This window comes from Arachis ipaensis, chromosome B2, assembly GCF_059453495.1.
Source record: "Arachis ipaensis isolate K30076 ecotype BB chromosome B2, ASM5945349v1, whole genome shotgun sequence".
Lineage (NCBI taxonomy): Eukaryota > Viridiplantae > Streptophyta > Magnoliopsida > Fabales > Fabaceae > Arachis > Arachis ipaensis.
This window is the reverse complement of record NC_142437.1, coordinates 112,002,787-112,029,897: the sequence shown is the minus strand read 5'-3', so window position 1 is coordinate 112,029,897 and position 27,111 is coordinate 112,002,787. Positions and strand designations below refer to the sequence as shown.

At 33.8% G+C, this 27,111-nt stretch overlaps 3 protein-coding genes and 2 long non-coding RNA genes across 7 annotated transcripts; 4 read left to right on the top strand and 1 right to left on the bottom strand.

The window, feature by feature from the left end:
- The first annotated feature begins 8,518 nt into the window (after positions 1–8,518).
- LOC148575234 (uncharacterized) lies at positions 8,519–9,785 on the top strand. Its single transcript, XM_088506130.1, has 2 exons — positions 8,519–9,107; positions 9,460–9,785. Exons 1-2 carry the CDS (start codon positions 8,519–8,521, stop codon positions 9,783–9,785), a joined length of 915 nt encoding a protein of 304 aa, XP_088362256.1.
- Positions 9,786–10,658: 873 nt separating this feature from the next.
- On the top strand, positions 10,659–11,087 carry LOC148575233 (uncharacterized). The gene has a single exon (XM_088506129.1). The coding sequence runs from the start codon at positions 10,659–10,661 to the stop codon at positions 11,085–11,087; it is 429 nt and encodes a 142-aa protein (XP_088362255.1).
- Positions 11,088–17,512: 6,425 nt separating this feature from the next.
- Positions 17,513–20,783, top strand: LOC107625819 (uncharacterized). 2 transcript variants are annotated; one of them, XR_015905322.1, is made up of 5 exons: positions 17,513–17,647; positions 18,344–19,288; positions 19,398–19,450; positions 19,538–19,590; positions 20,504–20,783. It is a non-coding gene; the product is annotated as an uncharacterized LOC107625819 (long non-coding RNA). The 2 variants fall into 2 exon arrangements; XR_015905321.1 differs by having other exon boundaries at positions 20,250–20,783.
- A 610-nt stretch (positions 20,784–21,393) lies between these two features.
- LOC107625820 (uncharacterized) lies at positions 21,394–24,111 on the bottom strand. 2 transcript variants are annotated; one of them, XR_015904879.1, is made up of 2 exons: positions 22,457–24,111; positions 21,394–22,363 (listed from the first exon to the last, which is right to left on the bottom strand). It is a non-coding gene; the product is annotated as an uncharacterized LOC107625820 (long non-coding RNA). The 2 variants fall into 2 exon arrangements; XR_015904880.1 differs by having other exon boundaries at positions 23,328–24,111.
- A 1,668-nt stretch (positions 24,112–25,779) lies between these two features.
- On the top strand, positions 25,780–26,226 carry LOC107627723 (uncharacterized). The gene has a single exon (XM_016330544.3). It carries the CDS (start codon positions 25,780–25,782, stop codon positions 26,224–26,226), a length of 447 nt encoding a protein of 148 aa, XP_016186030.1.
- The last annotated feature ends 885 nt before the right edge of the window (positions 26,227–27,111 follow it).

Genomic DNA, 27,111 nt, shown 5'->3' with positions numbered 1-27,111 from the left:
AGGTGTGATAATGAAGGATAAGGATTGAATATGATTGATGTATGATGATGAATGAGATGTGATTGAGAATGATGTGGATGTTGATGAATTATAATTGAATCATTTATATGGCTTATGAATTTGAACGATCTGAGATACGATATTTCCTGGATAAAGTACTGTGGCTTGCTACCACGTGTACCAGGTTGAAAACTCGATACTCTGTTGAGCCTACGACATAAGTGTGACCGGGCACTATATAAATTCTCGGGAATGTAACCCTCATTGAGTAATATTGATTATTTGAGAAAAAGCTATGCATAGACTCTTGGGGATGCACGTCGGGGGACAGTCTAAGTATTTTCAAACTTGTCAGATTGGCTGGATAACCGACAGATGAGTCTCATCAGCCGTAGGACAGGCATGCATCATCTGCATATTACTTGAATTACTTGCTTGTGCATTAGTTGGGTGTGCCTAGCTGTATTTTCCATGTTAAATGTGTAATTATTACCTGCTGTATTTGTAACCTTCTTGTGCTTGCTTATATTTGTTTTAACTGTCTGTAAAATACTGAAGGAGGTGGAGGTATGGAGGAACGGCAATATGGGGTTTATATTTAAGGTTAAGTTAAGTCAAGTTTAGGTACTCTTAGAAAACTACCTTTTATGGCTTCTGTTTAATACTTTAAGCTCTATAATATGAGTGTCGGCGTTCTAGGATTGCCTCTGGCATTCCCAGGACCTTATATATTATGTGTGTGACACCTTTACCATACTGAGAACCTTCGGTTCTTATTCCATACTATATTGTTGTTTTTCAGATGCAGGTCGAGAGGCATCTCCTTAGGCGTCTAGACTCTTGAAGCGGAGTGGTTACTAGGTTATTTTGTTATGCTATGATGTATATATATGTACTTAGCTTTCTCTCCACATAACTTATTCTTTTTTATCCTCCTAGAGGTGTATGGAGAGGCAGGATTTTGTTTATGTACATTTGGGTTTGGGATATGTATATATATGTATATATGTGTGTATATTCTCTGGCTAGTCTTGACTTCGTAGGCTGAGTCAAGAGCTCGTTATTTTGTATCTTTGACTCTCTGTTTCTGTTTTGGGTTACTTTACACTTGACAGCTGTAGCTTTCTTAGCATGCAAGTTAACTCGTTTCTCGAGCGTTGCGTTTTTATTTCGCGATTTTTATTTCCTCTATTCTTCAAGGCTCCTAGCATATTATAATTCTTCTGCTATTATATATATACATTTTATTTTAGAGGTCGTAATACCACACCACCTCTGTTTTACGACTTAAGCGTAAAGCTCTGTGTGGTAGGGTGTTACAATAAACAACTTTGTGAGAACTCTCTCACACCTCACAAACTCTCAAACACCAGGCGCTGGATTAACCAGCTCTGATACCAAGTGTAAGTATAATACCCACACTTAATTGGCCCTAGGATCACTCACTCATATAAATGACGCTATCATATTTTTAATCTCTCAAACTCACTAACACTCATAATAATAAGGAGAGAATTTTTTGAAACAAACAGTAAATATTTTGGTTCATGGAGAGATGGATAACAACATATACATATGAAGCCTTTATATAGACAAACCTTCATAATAAAATATTAATTCTTATAACAACTAAGCACTAGTTGTAATAATTCAAGAAACATGTAGAACATTTGACTAGTCAATTCCTTGTTCAATTTTGCTTCAAATTCTTAATCATCAATCTTGAAGCTTTCAATTCATGATTCTTCATTCCTCTAATATGGAGATGATTAGTGCAACTTGTATTCATGTAGTTTCCATAATCTTCTAATTTCAATTCAATTTGATTTTGAATTTCTTCAATGTTGTAGAATGTTGTAGTTGTACTATTCTCTTGAATGTTCTTCAAAAATCTTCAAGCTTCCATTATGTTAGCTTCTAGCAATATCTAGCCAATTGATGATTATTGTATTCAACTCAAACTTTACTTCTTCAATTTTTAACCATCTTCAATGGGACAGTACTCAATAAAAACTTCTTTCTCATTCACCAACTCTATGATTTTGTGAAATCGAATATCAATATGCTTCGATCTTCCATGGAATACTGGATTTTTGCAAAGCACAATAGCTTACTTGTTATTGCAAAATATTGTTGTTGGAGTACTTTGTTTCTCATTCAATTCCTCAAGAATTCTTCTTAACCAAACTGCTTATGTTGCACAACTTACTGCTGCTATATATTCTGCTTCTGCTGTAGAGAGTGCTACTACTGGTTGTTTCTTTGACGACCATGAAATTGCACCAGAACCAAGATGAAATACAAAACCTGAGGTACTTTTTCTTGTTTTTATATCTCCAGCCCAATCACTATCAGTGTAACCAACAAGATTCACTTCAGTAGTATTTTCATAATAAATACCATCATTTAAAGTATCTTTGATATATCGAAGAATTCTTTTTGCCGCTTGCAAATGGTTGGTACAAGGCTCCTCCATAAATCTGCTAAGCAAACCAACTCCAAATACAATATCTAGTCTAGTCGCAGTCAAGTACCTTAGACTTCCAATCAAGCTTTTGTAATATGTAGGATTTACTGCTCTTCCTTTATCTTCTCTCAACAACTTGAACTTCTCTTCGATTGGAGTATGAACTGGTTTTGAATGTTCCATTTGAAATTTCTTCAAAATATCATTTGCATATTTCTTATGAGAAACGAAAATACCATCATCTCTTTGAACCACTTCAATGCCAAGAAAGTAAGACATCAAGCCCATATCTATCATTTCAAAGTGCTTTATCATAGCCTCTCTGAATTCTGTAATTATCTTCAAATTGTTGCCAGTAAAGATTAAATCATCAACATAAAAACACATGATCAAGATATCTCCAGGTTCAACAAACTTGATATAAAGCGTATGTTCAAATGGACATCTTTTGAAACTATTCTGAGTAAAATAAGAATCAATCTTCTTGTACCATGCTCTTGGTGCTTGTTTTAACCCGTACAAGGCTTTCTTCAACTTGTAAATTTTATCTTCTTTTCCAAAAACTTCATATCCTGTAGGTTGCTCAACATACACTTCTTCTTTTAAAGTGCCATTTAGAAATGCAGACTTAACATCCATTTGATATATCTTCCACTTATTTTGAGCTGAGAGTGAAATAATCATACGAATACTATCTAATCTAGCAACAGGAGCAAATACTTCAAAATAATCGATACCTGGCTTTTGTTTGTATCCTTTTGCAACTAATCTTGCTTTGAAATGATCAACTTCACCGTTGGGTTTGTACTTAGTTTTGTAAACCCACTTTACTCCAATCTGCTTCTTATTTGTTGGTAAATCTGTCAGCTCCCATGTGTCATTCTTCTCAATGGCATGAATCTCCTCATCCATTCCTTTCTTCCAAGTGTTGTCTTTAGAAGCTTCTTCAAAGTTCAACGGATTACGGTCTGAAAATAAAGCAAAGTTTATGATTTCTTCATTAGACAGATCGTTGTCATTGCCAACTTCATAATCTGCTAATCTAGCAGGTAGTCTCCGCTCTCTTTGTGATCTTCTAGATGATTCTGATTGTCCGGTTGTGTCAGGTTGCCTTTCTTCTACTTCATCACGTGTATTTGGAATTATAGTAAGTTGCTTTTCTGTCTTTGTGTTCCAGTCCCAGATGTCTTTCTCATCGAATGTCACGTCTCTGCTGATGATTACTTTCTTTGTTTTTGGATTGTACAACTTGTATGTTTTTGAGACTGTGCTATAGCCAATAAAGATACACTTTTCGTCTTTGTCATCTAACTTCTTCCTTAATTGATCTTGTACGTGGGCATAAGCAATACCCCCAAAGACTCTGAAATGATGGATGGAAGGCCGCTTTCCACTCCAAGCTTCCTCTGAAGTTTTATCACGAACACTTTTTGTTGGACACCTGTTTAAAATATGATATGCTGTTGCGAATGCTTCTGCCCAAAACTCTTTAGGCATTTGTTTTGACTTGAGCATGCATCTGACTATATCCATGATGGTTCTGTTCTTTCTTTCAGCAACTCCATTTTGTTGAGGAGTGTATCTAGTTGTTAGTTGGTGTTGAATTCCATGTTGCTTAAAGTATTCTGAACATGCAAGATATTCTGTTCCTCTATCAATTCTGAGAATTTTGATTTTATAGCCACTTTCTTTTTCGACAAATGCCTTGAATGTCTTAAAGACATCACAGGCTTCTGATTTTTGCTTTAGAAAGTATACCCATGTATATCTACTAAAATCATCAATAAAAGCGATAAAGTACCTGCTACCACCATTACTTGGAACTTCTACAGAACAGAGATCTGAATACACAATTTCAAGTAATCTTCTAGCTCTCCATGAATTTTCTGTAGGGAATGGATCTCTATGCTTCTTTCCCAGTTGACAAATCTCACAAATACAATTGGGAATATGAATCCGTGATAGGCCAGAAATAAGTCCTTTCCTTGACAGGTAGTTTAGGCCAGAAAAATAAAAATATCCAAACCGCATGTGCCACAGCTAGTTATCATCAAGTATCACAGAGCTCATGCAAGAGGGATTAATATGTTGAATTTTTAATGGAAACATTCTGTTTGAAGTCATCTTTGCTTTATCTATGAACCTTCCATTGTTGTCAAACACAGTGCAATATCCATGATAAGTTATCATCTTATATCCTATCTCAGATAATTGCCCCATACTCAGTAAATTGTAATCAAGTTCAAGAGCATAGTAAACATCAGAAATATAACTCAGAGAACTATCCTTCAATCTAATTGGTATGTGCCCTTTTCCTTCAATAGGGATCTTTGTACTATTACCAAACTTCAATAATAGTTTAACAGAATCATCTAATGAAGAAAAAAACTCCTTTCTACTAGACATATGATTACTACAAGCATTATCCAAGTACCATATATTTTTATCTTCAACACATGAATTACTTGTAAAAAAATAAAGTCTGAGTACCCGGATTATCATTAGTATTTTAATGCTATTTTTCTAAAACGTGTGCTTGATTGTTATTCATCGTTTTGAATCTGCAATCTGCTGCTTTGGGTCCAAAATTTCCACAATGAAAGTAGTTGAAATTAGTTCTTTCTTGATAAAAATTGCCTCGATCTCTTCCTCGGTTGACAGGCCTGAAATTTGTTCCACCTCTTCCTTGATTAGGTGGTATAAAATTATTATAACTTCCTTGGTTGTAATTGCCACGACCTCTACCTCTGAAACTTCCTTTACCTCTATTTTGAAGATTGAAACCACGTCCTCGTCCTTCTTGTGTACGGCTTGATTCTGCAACATTGCTTAAATTCACTCGGCTTTTCAGGGCTTCCTCGGTTGATTTTTCTGACTTCTCCAGTATTCTACTGATGTGACTTTCCATGGTTCCTTGCAACTCTGCAATCATCATAGTATCCATATCGTGGGACTCTAGTATCGTAGTCACCACATGGTCATACTTCATCGGCATGGTACGAAGAATTTTCTCCACCACTTTGCCATCGGGCATATCATCTCCATAGACTCTTATCTTATTGACAAAGTCTGTAACATGAGTAAAAGATTGCTCAATGATTTCTGAGCTAGATATCTCATACCTTTCATATTCTCTTCTGAAAGACTATAGCTTTGCTTTCTGAGCTTTATCTATGCCTTTATATGACAGCTTCAACGTGTTCCATGCTTCTTCTGCACTTTTGGCATTTGCTATTTTGCCAAACACAGTATAATCTCCACCTTGATGAATTTGAGATAGCGCCAATTGATCTCTCCTCTGTTGAGCAGCATCTACTCCTTCTTGCAAACCCGGTTCAATAAAATTCCACAGGTTCTGGCCTTCAAATGGGTAGACATCAAAGTCTCCCAATAACTATAATCAAGTTTCCCATCTAACTTGGGACCAGACCACACAATATTGAAAGCGTTTGCTATACCGACTCTATGAATAAACAACTTTGTGAGAACTCTCTCACACCTCACAAAATCTCAAACACTAGGCACTGGATTAACCAGCTCTGATACCAAATGTAAGTATAATATCTACACTTAATTGGCCCTAGGATCACTCACTCATATAAATGACGCTATCATATTTTCAATCTCTCAAACTCACTAACACTCATAATAATAAGGAGAGAATTTTTTGAAACAAACACTAAGTATTTTGGTTCATGGAGAGATGGATAACAACATATACATATGAAGCCTTTATATAGGCAAACCTTCATAATAAAATAATAATTCTCATAATAACTAAGCACTAGTTGTAATAATTCAAGAAACATGTAGAAACTTTGACTAGTCAATTTCTTGTTCAATTTTGCTTCAAATTCTTAATCATCAATCTTGAGGCTTCCAATTCATGATTCTTCATTCTTCTAATATGGAGATGATGGGTGCAACTTGTATTCATATAGTTTCCATAATCTTCTAATTTCAATTTAATTTGATTTTGAATTTCTCCAATATTGTAGAATGTTGTAGTTGCACTATTCTCTTGAATGTTCTTCAAAAATCTTCAAGCTTCCAATATGTTAGCTTCTAGCAATATCTAGCCAATTGATGATTATTGTATTCAACTCAAACTTTGCTTCTTCAATTCTTTAACCATGTTTCATGAAAATTCTAATCCATGCAAGTTGATAGATAGCACAAGAAGTTTGTAGAATCTTGGTGATGAACCATGAAGTTGTAACCACTTTGAATTCAAATTAAATTTTGCCTTTGACTTTTCTAAACTTTTGTTACTTGCATACCACTTGATTTTATTTTCTAACAAGTCATATCTCATGTATGGGTCAGGCTGAGTGGGTTTTGGACAAGCTTCATCGAACCAGTAGAGGTTAGGGATCAAGGTTAATTTCAACCGGATATAATAAAATATATATGTTTTTTTTTTATATTTTTGGTTTAAAATTGGTTAATTGCTCAAAAGTCAAAACTAAATTGATTCTACTAATTAATCAATTGCTAGATTGATTTTTTAATTTTTTGACTAATTTATTGCTGATTAATTTTTATCTTGAATCGAATCTGTTCAATAATTAATTTCTGATAAATCAATATGATTTTTCGTTCTTAATGAAAAATTATTTTGGATTACTAAGTGCAAATTTCTTTTTCTTTTTTTTTTACTGATTTTGACGATTTTTTATCACCAGCAAACTAGTCAAAAGACCAATTCTAAGTTAATCTGACCGATCCCGATCGATTTTCAGAAACATGCATATATGTGGCATGAAACACATGCGACTCAGGCTTCTTTTTTTAATGGCAGAAAGTTAGTCAGAAACTGTTGTTGGCTCATTATTTTAGATATGCCAGCCATATGTGTGTTATGCGTTGATATGGAATATGGGGGTGCTATACATGGATGTGGGACAGCTTTTGCTGAAACCTGGTGGAAGAAATCAGACTATCCGAGTTCTGTGCAAAAAAATTTGGATAACCAAATTTGATGGTTCGAGTTGTGAGAGAGGAAAAATTTGAATTTCAGGAGTGACTAATCGGACTGTCCGATTAGTAAATTTTTTTTCTAAAATCAAATCGGATCGTCCGAATTTGATTAATAAATATTTTTTTTGAATACGTTAACTAGGGATGTGCATGGATCGGGTGAAACCAGATTTGATGTGACCCAGACCCGACTCAAAATATATACCGGGCCTATTTGTTAGACCCGAACCCGACCCTAGACCCGATGAAACCTATACACTTTCGGGCCACGATTATACCGGGTAAAAACCGGGTGAAAATCAGACCGTTAACATTATATTACCTTGATACCTTCTTGTAAGTTAGCATGTAAAAATATCCAAATTTCCAAGAATCCAATCATTATTTGACATGGTAAAATTCACTTAGAAAAATATAATAAGAACCAACTCTTCTCTAAAATTAAAGCATAACCATAATCAATACTAATATTGCCTAATAACACCAAATATTTAAATCAATACAAATAACACAAGATTATGCATTAGTCTAAAGTCTTATGCATTTTAAACATAAAATATTAACTTATAGTCTTATATATAATGACTAATAACACAAAATATTAAGGTTTACAACACTTAAATTTCACATAATAATAGCCATCATCCATCACTAATAACACAAAATATTAATTATGTATGATGACCGGGCCACCGAGCCGATTTCGGATGACCCGAGCTATGGCCCGGACCCGACCCGAAATAATGACCGGGTCTATTTTTGAGACCCATACCCGGCCCTAGACCCGATGAAATCACACTAAATTAGTCCCTAAAGTGTTCGGGACTGGGCTGGGTCTTCGGGCCGGGCCGAGTCATGCACACCCCTAACGTTAACGGTAATCGCTGGGTCCGAGTTGAGTATAATATATTTTTTTAACATTATATAAGTGTGGGTAGCTCGTATTGGACTGATTAGAGCAGTTCTTTAATTCATCGTCTTCTTCCCTCAGCACCTCCATCTATCTTTCTCTGTTCTTTCGAACGAAGAAAAATAATTTGAGTGTGAAGTTTATTCATGTGAGTGAGAAAAATGGATGATAGAGTCTTACGGAAAGTATATTATTCCGGTCAGATTTTGTTAGAAATAGTTGAAGGAGTGAAATTTATTTTTGAAAATCCCTTAGATATTGTTATTCCATTCACAATCTCATTCGAGAAACTAAAATGTGTGATTTGTGAGAAGATAGAATCTGGGTTGTCTAGGAGAATATCATGTATTTTATACAGGTATCCCATACCGGTATTTAGTGGATTCGTTCAATTTCATACGAAATATGTAACTCATGAAGCGAGCATGCAAGAGATGTTTTCAATGTACATTGAAAGTCGCGGTCAGATATCGTTCATTGAGGTGTATATTGAATTCGAACAGTCTGAAGCTGATCAAAATATTGAACGGGAAGATTACAACAGCAACAGTGAGGAAGAGTTTGAAAGTAATTACGAAGTTGTTGGTCCAGACAGAGACGAAGACCAAGGTGACGGCACTATGGCACCAAATGTGACTGACGTGGCAAATGCACTCGCAAACGAACATCCGTTTGAGGAGCCGTCTTTCATGCGAGTTTTGGACTTGGAAGCCATGCATGCTCCGGAGTTTCCAGAGTATACGAATGCAGGTACGTAATTGCCTATATGTATACACGAAGGATTAGAATTTTATAATAATTTATATTGATCGATGTGACCAAATAGTTACGTGACATGTGATAATATACGTAATTAGCATTTGTTTGTGTGTTTGTTTAGTTAATAATATTATTTGTAGTTAGTTATTGATTAAGTTAAATATTAATTAGTGTTTATTAATTAGTATTTATTTATGTGCTTATGCTTTTAATTAGTGTTTATTAATTATATTAAGAATGATGTAGTGAGTATTGATTTACTTTTAATTGCACTTATTAAATATTTGTGTATTAAATATTTATGCTACGGTTGTCGTCATGGCAAAAATTCCTGTTGTCGCAGATGGTGAATTTGCCGTGGGAATGGAATTCAGTTCCAGGGAAGCTATTATTAGGGCGATGAAAGATTATACTATCCGAAGAGGTGTAGACTACCGGGTGTATGAGTCAGAGCCGCTGACATTTTATGCCAAGTGTACACAGTATGGGTCAGGTTGTGATTGGCTTATCAGGGTTAGCATGATCAGCAGAAAGTACTGTTGGGTTATAAGGAGGTATAATGGTAATCACACTTGCACCAGAGCAACTATTTCTCAGGATCATTCGAAGTTAGATTCGAACACAATTGCAGAAGCAATAAAGCCGTTGGTTGAGGCTAACCCCTCATAAAGGTGAAATTAGTTATTGCGGAAGTGCAGTCAAAGTTCAATTACACCATCAGCTATCGGAAAGCATGGTTGGCTAAGCAAAAATCAATGGAAAAAATATTTGAAGGTTGGGAAGCATCGTACGAAGCTTTACCTATATGGTTTGAGGCCATGTGTCATAAGGAGCCATCAGCAGTTGTCCATTTTGAGACTATGCCTGCATATCAAGGCGATGACTTGGTTACTGATATCCGGGTGTTGCATCGAGTCTTCTGGAGTTATTACCCCTGTATTAGAGCATTTAGACATTGTGAACCAGTTGTCCAAGTAGATGGGACTCACTTGTACGGAAAGTATAAGGGTTGTTTATTAGTTGCAGTTTCACAGAATGGTAACAACAATATCGTCCCAATTGCATTTGCTATTGTGGAGGGAGAGACTTCTGATGCGTGGTACTTTTTTCTGAGTAACCTGCAACAACATGTAGTGACTCGGGATGGTGCGGGACTGATCTCTGACTGACACGAATCCATCAATACAACTGTGGCCCGCGGTAACGGAGCTTGGTCGCCTCCCAGAGCTTTCCACATGTTTTGCATCAGGCATATAGAGTCAAATTTTTTGAGAAAGTTCAAGGTACCGTATCTATAAAAACTTGTCATCAATATAGGTAACCTTGTTGTAATTTGAAGTTCATTATTAACAGGGTACTGTTATTGGTTGTTTTTTGTAATTTGTCCTTTCTTATTGCGCAGGATATTCGAGGACGGTCCGCGAGTATGAATTGCGTTACCAACGTTTACGAGAATGGGGCAAGGCTTATACTAACTGGCTAAACCGAATCCCCCGCGAATAGTATGCATTGGCATTCGATGGTGGTTACCGATGGGGTCACATGACGACGAACCTCGTGGAATGCATCAACTCATTCATAAAGGGTGCACGCAATCTCCCCTTCGCTGCACTTGTCAAAGCAACTTTCTACAGACTCAACGAGTTGTTCACTCGAAAAAGAGGTGAGGCAGAGGCTCGGATTAATGCTGGCCATGTTTTTTCTGAGCTTGTGACCTCCAAGTTGCATGCAAATCAACTTGCATCAGGAAACATCCAGGTGAATTGCTTCGACAGGCAGAATGAGGTCTTTGAAGTGCGTGAGATGCCAAGTGGAATGGAGTATGCTGTCGACCTCCGTCGACAACGATGTGACTGCGGTGAGTTTCAGGTGGACCGAATTCCTTGTCGACATGTGTTTGCATGTTATGAAAATCAACGACTAGATTGGCAAGTTTATATTCATGATGTGTATAAGATGGACCAAGTTTGACGGGTTTACCGAGCCAGGTTTAGGCCACTGAGGAATCCTACTACACGGCCTGCTTACAACGGGCCTCGATTCGTACCGAATCCGTACCTGAGACGAGTTACCAAAGGTCGTCCAAGGATGACCTACTTCTTGAACGAGATGGACACGCGAATGTTATGTCGTCCTAGGCGATGTAGGCAATGTGGGGCTGAGGGACACAGCTGTAGTAGATGCCGCCAGGCAGGTGGTGCAAGTGCTGACAACAATGCTCAGTAGAGGCGGATCAACCCTGAGATTGTAGTCTTTCTCTGTTTCAGCTGGAGTTCGTGCATCACCTGTGTACAACTTAATTAGTTGACTGAACAAGTTTATAATATAATCAAATCAACACAAATACCATACATGAATATAATATCATCAATTGACCCAGCAAGTATATAATATAAGCAAATCAATCATATATGAATATAATATAATCAATTGGCTAAAGAATAAAACAATAATAGGACCTGCACCGTCATCATCACCAGAAGCATCATTACGAGATTCTTCATCTTCGTCCATGTCATCGAACAAAATTATGAAGTAAAGGCAGGAACTTCCAGTGCACAAATGTCCCAGACTTGTCACCGAGCAAGACTGTACTAAATAATAACATAATGTGGCACTTTACGTACATCTGCATGCTGGTTTCGTTAACCAACTGTAATCGTTCTTTTAGATCTCGAAGCTACGTCAGTTTTATGCAGTTTGCTCTACAGTCCGACTTCTCGGTGCAACCCCGAATCGCTGCAAACACTCCGCCTCTAAGGCTTCAAAACTACTCATAGTCATCCATGTGACTGGAAGACCGTCTGTTAGAAGACCAAGAATAACAGCAACATCTTCCAGTGTCACAGCACATTCACCAACAGGAAGGTGAAAGGTATGTGTGTCTGGATGTCACCTTTCGACTAGAGCATTTACCAGTACTTTCTGACATTGAACTACTCCAGTTTGGGAAACATGCAAGAAACCGATAAACCGTAAATGCTCCTCAATCCTATCATTCTACCGATCCGGAGGGAGTGGGTGATCACATGTCAGATACCGTGAACTTTATAAAAACATATCAGATTATTAGTCAAATCATTAACAATTACTAATTTACTACTAAAAGATAATAATTATCTAACTAGGGCAACTAATTTATTAAACTCATGCTAAACTTGTTGTTAATTAGTTAATTTAGTAATTATCATGTATGACTAACCTAACCTACCAATTAATTAACTATCATTATTAAATAATTTCCACAATTAACTAAACTAAGACATAATAATTGAAATCACAAAGCCATGATATATAATTTTACTAAATCTAATTCAAACAAATAATTTTACTTAATCAAATTTACTAAAGCCCCGAGTAATTAACTTAACTGCTAAATTTAATTAACAACCCTATAAATTATTTTAAATGCTTTATAAAATATAAAAAATTACGATATTATTATTATACATATTTTACTCATTCTATTCTCAACTGAGCATTGAATTATATAATTATTTATTTATTTAGTCACTAACAACAAACTACCTTACTACTAATAATAACTAATAAATAAATTCAATTTTTGTTTAACTAATAAAATTTCACTTCATTAAACCCTCAACTACACTAACATATTTATTTCAATTAAAAATCTAACAACAAACAAAAAATTATTACAAAAAATTCTACCTAATTTACTCAATTTCCCAAACCATTTCCAATAATTATACAACTTAAACGTAATAATTAATTATAATTTCTAAAATTATTACAAAAAATTCTAAACATATATTTTTACTAATCTATCACATTACATCAATTTAAATATTATCATTAATTAAAAAGTTCACTAATCAACTACAACTATATATATATATATATATATATATATATATATATATATACTTTCAACAATAAATTTCTAAGTTCTAACGATAATCACAATTTCTTAACTTATATGTTCCTAAATTCACTTTCTAACAATAATAATAATAATAATTCTATAACATATAATATTTACCTCATTTAAATATATATTTCTAAATTTTTAACAATAATAATAAATTTAAAATATAAAAAAAATTTAAAAACTAAACTTACATAATCAGAGTGGTTGAGATAATGTATAATATGAAGTTCAAGACGATCAACATCTTTATATTTTTGTTTCTTTGGCATTGTGAATTTTTCCTTCAAGTTTGCATGAAGAACAATAGGATTTTGGAGGCTGAAGAAGAAGAGAAGAAAGAGATTGCTGGTGGAGTTCACTATGAAAGTGACTCGAAGGGAGTGAGTTAGGTTCCAGGAAGCATGTTGGTATAAGGGGGCACCGTTCTGGGGAGCAACGAACGCGCGAACGTGGCTGGGATCGCACAAATCGAACGGTTCGAGTTGTGCCCTCTAATCGGACCGTTCGAGTTCCTACCTCCAAATTCCTCCGTCCGATTTCAGTCCCCCTGACACCACATGCAGGTAAAGCACCCATGTTCTCCATAACGTTGTATCACACCAAACTCTTCTCCATATTAAAATAAAAAAGTGACTGTTGTTGATGTGTGTTTTCTTGTTGATACATAGTTTGGTTGGAGATTGTAGTTTTTGAACACAGAAAAAAAGTGGTATAAAAAAATTCATAAATATAATAAAATTAATTTATTGATATTATTTTATTTTACTCATCATATATTCATATCTATTTGTGTTAAAAAATATAAAGAAAAACTTTAAATGGCCAATTATTTTTAAAGGTAACGAGATTTTTAATAAAAAATATATTTTTTGGTCTTTAAATTTTATTTTTGTAAGACTGATTAACCCTTTTGTCAATATTTTTTTTAATATTAATGGAATAAGTCTACATAACATATTAAACTGTTGATTTATATGTTAAAAATTGACTAGAATTGACAATTTTTTTTTGTTGGGAATTTTGTTGTCTCTTAGGGGATAATTGTTAGTATTTTTATTTTTTATTTACCTTTTTTAAATACATTGACAAAATTTACGGTGTAAAACTAAAAAATATGAGTAATTTTTAAATTATTTTTACTTATAAAATTAAATGGAGGATACATTAGTAATTAACGAGTCACATAAGCATGTTCTTGAGAGAGATCATTGACAAATGAGCTAACCAGTCTCACAAAATTAATTATCAGGAGCCGAAATATTTTTTTTCTTGAGGACCTCATAGTCTTTAGAAAAAATTATCAAAGGTTGGGATGAGTATTCACCAAAAAATATATACATTATAAGTTGGTACATCTTTTAAGTAAAAAATTATTTAGAATAAAGCATATTTTTTTGTGTCTAATATTTGCGATCTTTTTCAAAAATACCTTTACGTTTAGTTTTATTTATTTTTGTTCTTATCGTTTTTTATTTGTGTCAAAATTACCTAATTTTAGGAACAAAATTGAATAAAATTAAACGTTAGGGGTATTTTTTTTAAAGAAAGAATCGTAAACATTGGAATAAAAATGATATTTTACTCAATTATTTACCTAATTAAAATGTCTAGCTAATCCTAGTAAAAAAGTAATAGTAATAAACAAAACCTATTAGTAAAGTATAAGATAATTACCATTTTTACTTATAATAATTATTACTTTTTAATTAATGATAAGATACTTTTATATAGCAATTGCAGCTGGAACTAGATTGTATCCACTCAGAACTCAAAGTAGTGATATTAGGTAGCGTTTGTTTTGAGATACTGGGACAGAGACTGAGAGACTGAGACTCAGTATCATGTTTGTTTGTTTAGAAACTGGTACTAAAATTTCTGTCTCTATCCCTAAAATTTCAGTATTTCAGTACCTCCAAAAAGTGAGGACACATGGGACTGAAATTTTTAGAGACAGAGATTGAAACTTTAATAACATTTTATACCTAAAATATCCTCATTTGAATTAATTAATTCCAATTTTACCTTTTGTACAAATTAAATTAGAGTTTCATTCTTATTTTAATTTCTGTCTCCCACTTTGTACCAAACAGAATACTAAAATTTATTTCTGTCTCTGTCTCTTAGTCTCTGTCTCTCAGTCTTAGTCTTTCAATCTCTGTCTCTCCACCAAACGCTACCTTACTACATTGCCATCATTTTCCCCTTAAGGTATTTTCTCATCACTAGTTCACTCAAGGATATGCTTGTGAAGAACACTTGGTATTTTTCTTGAATCTGTTGCAATTTTTATCACTAATCAGTAGCAAGATTTTGAGCAGCTACTAAGTTATATGTGTATGTGTGAAATGTTTTATAGGTGACAACTGTGGATGGTTATGTTCTCAGTGTGCCGAGAATTCCGGTGGGGCGGTCACAGGGGCCATGGGGCAATAGGCCACCGGTTCTGCTACAACATGGTTTATTCATGGTAAGTATTTGTTTCAAAAGCAACAATGTTGGCTCAAAGTTGTCCTTGTAGCCACTGTCCTCATTTTTTTAGTATACAAAGAAATGAACAAATTTTGTTTCAAGGCACAGACATTTTGCTTATTTCTGTATTAGACTAAAATCAACGACTTTAGAAATGGTAGTTATTTTTTTGAGGACATGAATGACAAAGACTGAAGTAGAATTTTCACTCTAATGTAGTGTTTGTTTTTAAAGATTGGTATTGAGACTGAAATTAAAATTTTAGTTATAAAATATAAAATTTTAGTCTTTTTAATATTTTTAGAAAATAGAGTAAGAGGAGATTAAAATTTTTAAGATTAAAGACTAAAACTTTGATAATAATTTTATTTTAAAATATTTTTATTTAATTTTTTAAACTTTAAATCTATCATTTAATCTTTATATTTATCTTAAATCAAATATAATTCAATATAATACAATTTACATTAAATATAATATAAAGACTTAATTTAATATCAATTTTTTAATATCAATTATTTAATTTCTGTCTCTCTATCTTATTCTCAATTTCAAACGTAGCCTGATATATGTAAAAAAGACTGATTGGGTCTTGGAAAAAAATATGGCTGGGTGGATTCTTCTATTGTAGGTGAGACAGAAGAAAAAGAAGATTGGTTATTTGGATTGAAGGTTTTGATTATGGTGAGTACCAGCAAAATTCTATGAACTCTGATACTATAATAAATTTATAGAAAATAAAGTGCATCTATTTCGTTACATTTCTTACACTAGCTATAGCTATAGCTAGATGGTAAAAGGATTACAAAGAAAAGGGAGAATATTACACCACAAACATCATGTATACCACATGATATTATTATACTATATATATGAAAATTGTTTATACACACACGTTATATAAAGTGTGTATAGTATAGATGCATGGATTCACCCCTTTGATGTATAGAAATGAAGTCTTTGACCGTTGAGAATGACAACAATAATAAGCTAATTGATAATTATTAATTAGAAGAAGAAGGAACTGTTGGGGTATGAATCATAGACGTAGCATGAGGGATAATATGGTGGTGGACGATAGTAATCATAATGATGATGATAAGTAGTAAAAGATGGTTCTTCATTTTGTGGTGGTTGTTCTTTTTTCACATCTTCAACACTTATAATGGAAGCACCCCGGAACTTCTTCCTAATCTGATTAGTCAAACAAACTGAATCAACTCCATCTCCAGTTACCACTAATTGGTCTTTGCTTTCGCCTTCTACTGCCACTGATTCTACACCTGTAACAATTTATTATTAGAAATTTTATCATTGTTTATTATTTTATGAATGTAAATTGGCTACATTTTTTAACTCCGATCCGTTAGATAACCAACACACAATCAGTCAACTATTTGCCAATTTATTATTAAGGTGTTTGCTAAATTCATAGGTACCGATACGTTTAAAATATAGACAAATAGTAACAAGTCACATGAAATTTATTTTCCACATCAGCATTTAATTTTTTTTTTTAAATATATGTTATATCACCACTTTTACTAATACACCTCTTTAATTAAATAAAAATAAAAATATATTTTTTATTTAATTTTATAAAAAATCTTAAATATCCTTATTTTATTTGATTAGACAAAAATACCCTTTTAAATTAATCAAATTTTAGAATTCAATTAATCCTAATTTTATAGTTTCAATTAATTTAAACAACAAAACAAAAACGAGAAAATACTCAATTTGGTCCCTGAAGTTACATTCAAGCCTCAATTTAATCCTTGACGTTTCAATTGTCTCTATTTAGTCCCTAAACTTTATAAATTTTAATCAATTTAGTCCCTGCGGTGGTTTCCGCTGCATAGTCATTACCGGAGAGATGATGTGTACAACGGACTGCCACGCTGGACTCCACTAAAACGGTGTCGTTTTTGTTTGGCGCTCAAATAGCCCAAAACGACGTCGTATCATGTTATATGAGATGAAAAACGTTTTAGTTAAACAAGTCACAACATATTCTCCCCCATAGTAGGACTGTTCTTCTTCTTTCTCTTCTCTTCAATGGCGTTGCGAGTCTGAGTTATCAGATTCGTTGAAGTTGCGATTCTCTTCTCTTCGACCACTTCACATTGCACCGGTCGTCTTCTCTTCACCAACGTTGACTAAGTTCGAGGTAAGCATAAAAAACTTCTATACCCGTGATGATGCTTTGCTATTTTGCTTCACTTTTGGTTCCTCCTCTTTTTTCTTTTTTATGCATTCTAGCTAAATGCATTTTGTTTTGCATGTTAGTATATGTTAGTTTTTGTGCTTATTCTATGTTAGGGTTTATGTTTTCAGTGAGTATCATTTAATTTCTTGGCTTATTGGTTAGATGTTCGATCATTCCCTGTTTCTGTACCATTAATTTGATTTTGAATATTTTAGGAGAATTTTTTTGGGTTAGCGTTTCAACATGGTTGTGTTTGTCTGATAATCAATGGATTAAGAAATAAAAAGATGGAATCAGATTGTCATATGCAATATGTTACATTTGATTCTTCCTCTGTTTTATTTAAAAGAGAGGTGCAGTTTTATCAAAGTCTTAATCTCATTAAATCAATTGCTTATTGCATCTTGTAACATGGAGTAATTGATCTGATTTTCTAAATGAACTCGTTTTGGTCTGTTGTTGTCTCATAACAACAATGCAATTTATGTTTTAGCAAGTCTAACGGAAGAGAAAAAAAATATTTTGAGGGTAACCTTATGTACTCTTTATGTACTCTGTATGTCATAATTGTTAGTTTCTTATATTTACAATTCAAATTATAGTGGTGAAATGATATTTTTGATGATATTTTTTAATTTTTCTGTGTGCGGATGGGAGATCAATTCATTAAAATTATATATCACCATGGAGAATCATTTGTCAGAAATAAAGATGGAAACTTGACATACTGCAAGGAACAAATTTCAGAGTTACCTGGGTTAGATACAGACACATTAGATGTTTTTTCAGTCAGAGACTACTACAAACACCTTGGGTATGATAAGATCGAGCAATGCAGGTGGTTGGTTCCTAACATGCCATTGACAACTGGTTTGAGGATATTGACTAATGACGATGAGATGCTAAAAATGTGCTTCTATGCTGGGAGAAACAACGGAGTTGCTCATGTGTATTATGAGCATGGAGTCTCTGAACCGGATTATGTTGAGGAGTAAGAATCCACGAAGAAGTTAAGGGGTTTCAAATGGATTTGGGGATTAAGGATTTAAATAGTTTCTAGGGACTAAATTGATGCAAAAGTTTCAAATGCCACGTAATATATCTGTTAGACGTCCAGCGTGGCAGTCTGTTGTACACATCATCTCTCCGGTAATGACTCTGCAGCGGAAACCACGGCAGGGACTAAGTTGATTAAAATTTATAAAGTTTAGGGACTAAATAGAGGCAATTGAAACGTCAAGGACCAAATTGAGGCTCGAGTGTAACTTCAGGGACCAAACTGAGTATTTTCTCAACAAAAACATATAAAAAAAATCAATGGTTCTTCATCTTTTCCACTTCTAAAGCAAAGTAAAACATATCAAAAAAAAAAAATCAATTGCTCTTCATCTTCTCCAATTTTCCTAATCATTTGTGTTACCCTCTGAAGCAAAGCAATGAAAATCTCAAATCAAAATGGCAAAATCCTAGCCCTAGGTTCTTTGCCGCCGGCGTCCCAGGCTCGGCGCTTCCGCTTCTTCCTCTTCCCTCTGTCCAGAACCCAGGTAGCTCGGCACGTCGTCCCCATCCTCGCTGGCTTCTCTGTCTGTGGCCAGGAAAAAAGTTAATATCTTCCCTCCTTCCCTGTTTTCCTAGTTTCCAAAGTTTAAAATCTACTTTACGACTTGAGCTGGAGTTTGCAGTTATTTATGTTCTTCTCTCGCTTTTGCAGGAAGGAATCGAAGTCCAATCGCAAGTTAGATAAAAAAGTTCAATTTTACTCTAGTAAGTTTCGAATCAATTTTTCTGTTTCTTTCAAATATTGAATTATTACATACCAAAACTGTCCATATATCCTTGGTGTTACTGCAGAGGTGAAAGATGCTGTGTCTTGCTTGAGTGCTCAAAAGTCTATTATTACTAAGGTAGTGATCTTATTTCAAATGGCATTGTTCTTAAGATGGATTATAGAAATCCTTCATTGTGGTTGCAATAGGTTTGATGGCTAAGTACATCTAACTAGCCATTATGATCATAAAACTCGAAATTCGAAGAATGTGCATATTTCATTAGTACCAAATCCTAGTCACTTAGAAGCAGTGGATCCTGTGGTAGAAGGAAAAACTAGAGCTAAACAATATGTTTCAAATGATTCTGAAAGAATCAAGAACATTAGTATTTTGATTCATGGAGATGGTAGTTTACCAGGACAAGGTGTAGCATATGAAAGTTTGCGTCTAAGTGCTCATCCAAATTATTCTACTCGTGGAACTGTTCATCTAGTCCTCAACAATCAAGGGAATGATATGTGTGGTGACTTGTGAATGTATCTGTTGCCTATGTATGAATTTATATTCTTTTGGTGATTGAAATTTTGTTCTTTTATACAATCTAGTATTCTGTTTTTACTATTTTAGTTGTGTGCTGGATATGGGGCTTGTGTGTGGTTAATAAATAATAATTGGTCTTGCAAATGTTTATGTTTCCTTGCCATATGCTAAATACTTTAGTTGGTTTATGAATCTACTTGTGTGTCTTTCACTGATCTATTATCTTTCACTCAGTAGATCACTATTGCCTACAGGTCGAGGTTTTGTGGTTTTCCATGCCAAATTTGCAGACAACTATAAACTTTACTCACGGAGCCACTTTGTCCACTTATTCCCAAAGGGAATTTTTGTGAAACCCCCTATTTTGTTCTCGTTTTCCTTTGTTATTTGTAAAGTATTCATTATCATCTTCTAATGTTTCTTTCCACCTTAGTAGACCTCTCCTATGGTTCTTTTGGGTAGCTATGTTTTATTACTTTCTTGTCTTCTTTTTTACTTATATTTTCAGCAAAAGCTGTCTAAACGAGAAGTTGGAACCATAGATAGAAGTCGGGATGTTGCTCAATTACAAGAGTTCTATAAGCTTTATAGAGAGAAGAATAATGTAGAGAAATTGCACGAGGAAGAGATGAAGTTGAGGGAATCTGGTGCTTTCAGCCGGGATCTTGGTGAGTATGTTTTTTGTCCAAGTAGATAGACATAACACTGATTTGGATAATCTTGTGCTTTCTCTTTGCCCTCCGTTGAGCGTGGGCATGTCATAGATGATACATCATTGAACCTGTCATTATCCCAAGATCAGCTGTTCAGTTCATTGAAACTGTCTGCTATAGTACTTTATTATATGTGAAGAATGGTTTTACTCTTTCTTGCCAAGAAACTACTGGTTATATTTACTCCTTTCCCTTATTCTCTGCTAAGCTTGGAAATTTACTAATGCTCTTATTTTGTCTGTCCTCCTTTTTCTTTCATTTTTGTTTATAGAATAAGGGAAATGCCATCCTCTAAATTTTCTCGCTTAGACCTTTTTAGTACTTGGCTACATTCTTTCATGAAAATAACATGCAATTTTTCCCAATAACAAGATGGGAGGGAGGCATCATTTTATTCTCCAATTGACAGCTTTTTCGCCTTTACAATTGTGATATTACACTTCTTTCTTGTAACTCCGAAATTAAAGATCAATTTTTGTAAGATATAACCGCTGATCTTGTAGTAGTAACATGCTCCTTTTTAAGTATTATATTTTATCTAAAATGATTTACAAAAATTAAATGGATTGCTTACATAAATGTCAACAGGTAGTTATTAGCTATCAAATAAGTATCGATCCTTCATTGCCATTATCGCTGAAACCGGCGACATCTCACCCTAAAAAGATAAATCTTCATCTCATAATTTTTGTTGAAAAATAATTCACAAATAAATGTTTTGAATATGTGATTTACCGGCATCAACCAAATGAAATTCATCTACCATATCCTGGAGGGTATCAGATTTGATGGTCTCATTTAAGATTTCAAAAAAGCCCTCCTCAAGTTCCATTGTATATAGTAACCACTCCTACCTACAAAATTTGCTAGAATTTTAGAATTTCGTCTCAACTATAGATACATTTGGTGCTCTGTGATTTCAATGCTTTGTTTGTATGATTTACAATAGGAATATTGGATCCTTTGGTGGTATTGACCCATGTAAATAACTCTATATCTCTATCATAAGGTAAAAGGTTTTGTGGTAATTGTTGTACTTGCATGCAATATATGAATGTCGCTGTTCATGATCTAAGCCGAGGAACTTCCAACCGTCCAACAGCACTGTCAGCAAATCAATAAATGCAGTTGTTTCTCCGCTCGCCCTGTTTTATTATTCCTATTGATGGTCAAGTTGTTACACACTAGATGTCTAATGTCCATGGTTAATCACAAAACTGATACCATTGATTTTGTAATTTCTTGCTGTAATGCTCTCTCCATTCTCCATCGTCGCAGCCACTGGCTCATGCAAATTGTACTACAATTCACTTCAACCAAAACTTGAATCCTAATGAGAATGCCAAAGCTTCAAACCAGGTGAACATTCTGCAATTAGATAAGCACAAAAGCTTTAAGCGCTTATTGAAACAGGTGAAGAAGTAATCCAAAGCACATCAGACCAACGAAGATAAGATCAAGTTTCAAAAGCGAAACCCTCTCTATAAACTACTTGTTCCTTCCACAAGTAGCATCAAGCCTGCATAATGCAGAGTGAACAGAAGCCCTCCAATGAATGTTCCATAGCTTTTTGCTGAATTTCCTATATTGTGACCTTGCAATATACGTTACATCACCAACCTCCATTAAGTTTGACCCATCCTATAGATGGTCGGCTGCAGTTTTAAAAAACAATCACTTGAAATTGAGCATGGATTACATGACAAGTGCAGATAGCGAAACATGTCAGATCAAGAGGCATATCAAACCTTAGGCTAAGTAGAATAAAAATTGGAGGATATCCCCTTTGAATATTCGAAATATCAATAAAACCTTCATGTCATGATCAGAAACCACGTAAATTGTACTAGACTGCTAAGGCAAATTGCAATTTCAATAACTAATCTCAGATATCCATTCCACTTTCTATTTGATATGATCTCCTTGGAAAGCATAAATGGTCTGAAGCATTTGGTATTCACAAAATTCAATGCTGTTCATGCAGATGACAGTGATGTTTTAAGAAGGAAGGAGCGGTTAGGACCAAAAAAAAAAAAGTCTACCTACTGCATGTCACCAAAATAATCAAATATACAAGAGAATGTTAAAGTAGCTGGCATGTTGATCTCAAGAATATTATTACCACATTTTACATCTGATCATTGATATAAAAAATGAATATTGTGATATCCACCACAATTCTGAAAACATTACATTAGTATTTTAATAACTAAATTTACATCCATGCAATAACATACATTCATGCAGGCACAATTGTGCAAAAGTTATACCCAAAATACAAAATAAGTTATTCTTCAGAATAAACATGGGACATAAATCCACTCCAGAGTCCAGATTTCAGGCAATGCAAGTGGAAATTCACTTAATTGGTTAATATAATGGGTCACACTAATTTATGCCAAACACAATAGAATTGCTAAAATGAGAACATAGACAATAATTAACAACTGATAAATGCTAAAAAAGAAACAAGTTAACTGCACGGCACCATTCTATAGCGACATTTTCAGCTTCAAAAACATAGAATCAAAGTCTCAAACATGTAATCTACATAAACCATGCACGACAAAGGAACAAAAAAAAACAATCACATTTGGAATCAGAACAAATCACACACACCTGAACCCCATTTGAGTTTGAATCACAAACCAAAGATCCGAATGATTGGGATTTCTTCAATCCCAACCCAGCCACGTGCATGTTCCGTTGTTTGGTATGAGAGTTCAATCCCAAATGTGAAAAAGAGAGACACTTGGGACAAGGGATGGTGAAGGACGCCATTTTGAACAAACCCCAAAAACCAAAAACCGATTTTTTTTAGCTGCTGAGCTCAAATGACAGTGTGATCTAGCGAAGTGGGTGAGCGAGAATATAAAGGATTTTTTGTGGTGACGAGGTCGAAGAAGGAATGGAGAATGGTGTGCGAGGAAATGGAGAAAAGCTTGCAATGAATGATGGAAACTACGAAGGAGGAACACTGGTTTTAACAGTGTGTGGCTTTGGTTTCGATGATTCCAATGAAAAGGGAAGAAAACATCAGCGTCACGGTTTCAAGTTTCAACTAACAACAATAAAATCTTACCTTTGTTAGAACTCACCAAATCATGAAGCAGCTCCTGATTGCGCAAAGGAGGCTGACGGCGACATTCGAAGCAAGAAGACGATGAGCCCCAGGACCTGCTGCTTCTGCCGCCGGCGACGAAGAGCGCAACGAAGGCGCGCGACTATGGACAAGACGATGACGAGACAGAGAGCAACGGCGACACCACGGTGAGAGAGATGAGAGAGACCGAGCTCCAGGGGGGAAAAGAGATACGAAGAGGAGAGAAAAATTTGAGAAGATGAACAGGGTTTTTGAAATCAATCTCAGAAATAATTTTTTATCAAAAGAACTTGAGAAGATGACGAGGGTTCTGAACCCAGATTTTAGAAATATATTTTTTGAGAACAATTAGGGACCAAAAGCATATCGGCCAAAAATCAGCTAAAATGTGTTTGGGTTTCATGAAAAATCGGATTTTGGTTTGTGCTCCGTGATCTCTGGAGCGGTTTTCAAACATATTATTCAAAAAGTGATTTTAATTAAACAATTTTGTTTACTTTTTGGCTGGTCACATTTTAGTTTCATATACTTTTCCATATTTTTTAGATATATTTTTGTTTTGCTTTGTTGTTTAATTCTAAAGTTTGATTAATTTAAAAAATTATTTTTGTCTAACTAAATAAAAAAATGTTTAAGATTTTTTATAAAATTAAATAAAAAAATATTTTTATTTTTATTTAATTAAAGGAGTATATTAATAAAAGTGGTGATATAACATATATTTAAAAAAAATTAAATATTGATGTGAAAAATAAATTTTATGTGACTTATTACTACTTGTTCATATTTTAAATGTATCGATATATATGATAAATTTATCATAGTATAAAAAACACTTATTATTAATTAGTAATTTTTATTGTTTAGATTGTTATTAATTTGTAATTATTTAAATTTTATTTTTAAAAAAATATAAAATCAACAAGTATTAATTACAGTTGTTTAAAGCTGGGAAAAAGTTATTTACCTATATTTTTCCTTTACGCATAACTGTATATCAAATTTGTCCTACATAGCATGACTAAAAAGATTAAGAGTTTATTGATCTTTCTTAATCATAAAAAAAAATAAATATAAAACAAAACAAAAAGAAAAAAGAAACAAAGTTTAACTATATATAAAAAGATGTACACTACTAGTTTAAAAATATATTTTTGTACAAAAAATGTGTTAGGTATGTATATAACTATTTAGTCCATACTTATCAACTTAAATTTTTTAATATATACTCAAATAGATCCTAAAAATTGTGTTAGACATTCTTGTCTTCTAAAAATTTTTTAAATTTTATAAAAGTAAAATACATTTTTTTAACTTAGGACTTAAAGTGTAACAACGGTCACAAAAAGGGAAACTTTTTTTTATAACTGAATAAATTAATTATTTACCGACCTATGTATATTTAAATATTTATATTTTCTTTTTTATTATTTATTTTGATAATAATAACGAGATAGTAATACATATATTTTAATTTATTGTTACTGTTAACAAGATAAGATTATATTTGTAGTATGATTTAGATTAATTTAAAAGATAAAATTTATATAATTTGTTATGATTTTTATGATATCAATTTGATATTTATTTTTTAATCTAATCTAATTTTATTTCAAAAGATTGCAATGTATATTGTATTAATTTTTGAATTTATTTTGAATGTAACTTGATTGAAAGTATTGTGATTTGGATCGAAATTTAAATTTAAAATTTAAAAAGATTAATATATAGATATTAACTAAAAAGATAAATTCTTTAATAAATTATATTATTAAAGATATTGCGTTTGCTGACCGTATAACTGTCTTCTCCTTATTTCTATAAATACTTCAAATTAGACCCACTTTTCATCAAACAAAACAAAAAAGGTTTATTAGTCTCTCTTCTAAGCTCTAAGTTCTGATTATTGTTACAATTACAAAAACCCTAATTAAGCTGATTTTGATTTTTGAAAATCAACCACCAGTCATGAGCGTAGAAATCATAGACGGCACTACTATTACCAGCTTTGTGGAAGACGAGGAGGCCTTCTCCGCGTCAGTGAGTGACCTCTTCGCTGAATTGGATGCGGACAAAGACGGCCTCCTGTCTTACACAGAGATGGTGAAGGAGCTCCAGAGGCTGAGGGTGATGGAGACACACTTCGGCGTGGACGTGAAGCGCGAGCCGGAGGAGCTGGCGCGTGTGTACGAGTCGCTATTCATGCAATTTGACCACGACATGAATGGGAGGGTAGATAAGAATGAGTTCAAGAAAGAAACAAAAAAGATGCTTCTGGCCATGGCGAATGGGATTGGATCATTGCCGGTTCAGATGGCGCTTGAACATGATAGTCTCCTCTTGAAGGCTGTTAAACGTGAATATTCCTGTACTGCTGCTTCTTCTAATAATAATCTTCTTGCTAATGCTGCTTAATTTTTTTTGTGTGATTAATGCTGTTTAATTAATTAAATCTTAGTTTTATATTATTTTTCATTTTTGTATCGAAGGAGTGAACGTGCAATAAACGATATATGATATATATAATGAAATTACTTATTCAAAAGTTTACATGGTTAAATAAAATGTAACAACATGATTGTCTTGTCAATTTTATTACTCACGTTCTATAAGGATGAGACATAGACACAAAGACCCGGATAATAAAAATATGAACATAAAATATTTATATTTAGGTGAATGCTATTCTATTCTCTCTAAAGTAACATGTAAGTTACCATCTTTCATGTGTCATATTTTAATTGGGTGTTTATTTTAACATGAGTTACCTTCTCCACTCTTTCGTCGTAGTTGCGCCTCCCAAGCATCAGCGTCTCATTGTTATTTCGTTTTCTCTTCCCAAATCATTGTTCTAGAAAAGGTACTCCAACTCTCTCTGATTGCATTTACTCCTCTTCACTCCTTCGTCGTCGTCATTACGCCTCCCAAGCATCACTGTCTCATTCGGTATCTTATTTTCTCTTCCCAAATCATTCTTCCAAAAAAGGTACTCCAACTCTCTCTAATTGCATCACCGTCTCATTCGGTGTCTTATTTTCTCTTCCCAAATCATTCTTCCAAAAAAGGTACTCCAACTCTCTCTAATTGCATTTACTCCTCCCCGTCGTCGTTGTGCTCCCTAAGTATCACCGTCTTATTAGGTGTTCCATTTTCTTCATCTGTCAGGCCGTCACCGTCTTCCAATATATTATTAACTCTCACAAGATTAAAGTAACTCAAGTTAAAATAAACACTCAATTAAAATATGACACATCTGAGAGGGTAACTTACATGTTACTTTAAAGAGAGTAGGATAGCATT

Coding starts and splice junctions, on each gene's coding strand:
- LOC148575234 (XM_088506130.1), top strand. CDS start 8,519: ATGGATGATAGAGTCTTACGGAAAGTATATTATTCCGGTCAGATTTTG. Junction 9,108..9,459: donor TCCAGAGTATACGAATGCAG/GTACGTAATTGC, acceptor CTGTTGTCGCAG/ATGGTGAATTTGCCGTGGGA.
- LOC148575233 (XM_088506129.1), top strand. CDS start 10,659: ATGACGACGAACCTCGTGGAATGCATCAACTCATTCATAAAGGGTGCA.
- LOC107627723 (XM_016330544.3), top strand. CDS start 25,780: ATGAGCGTAGAAATCATAGACGGCACTACTATTACCAGCTTTGTGGAA.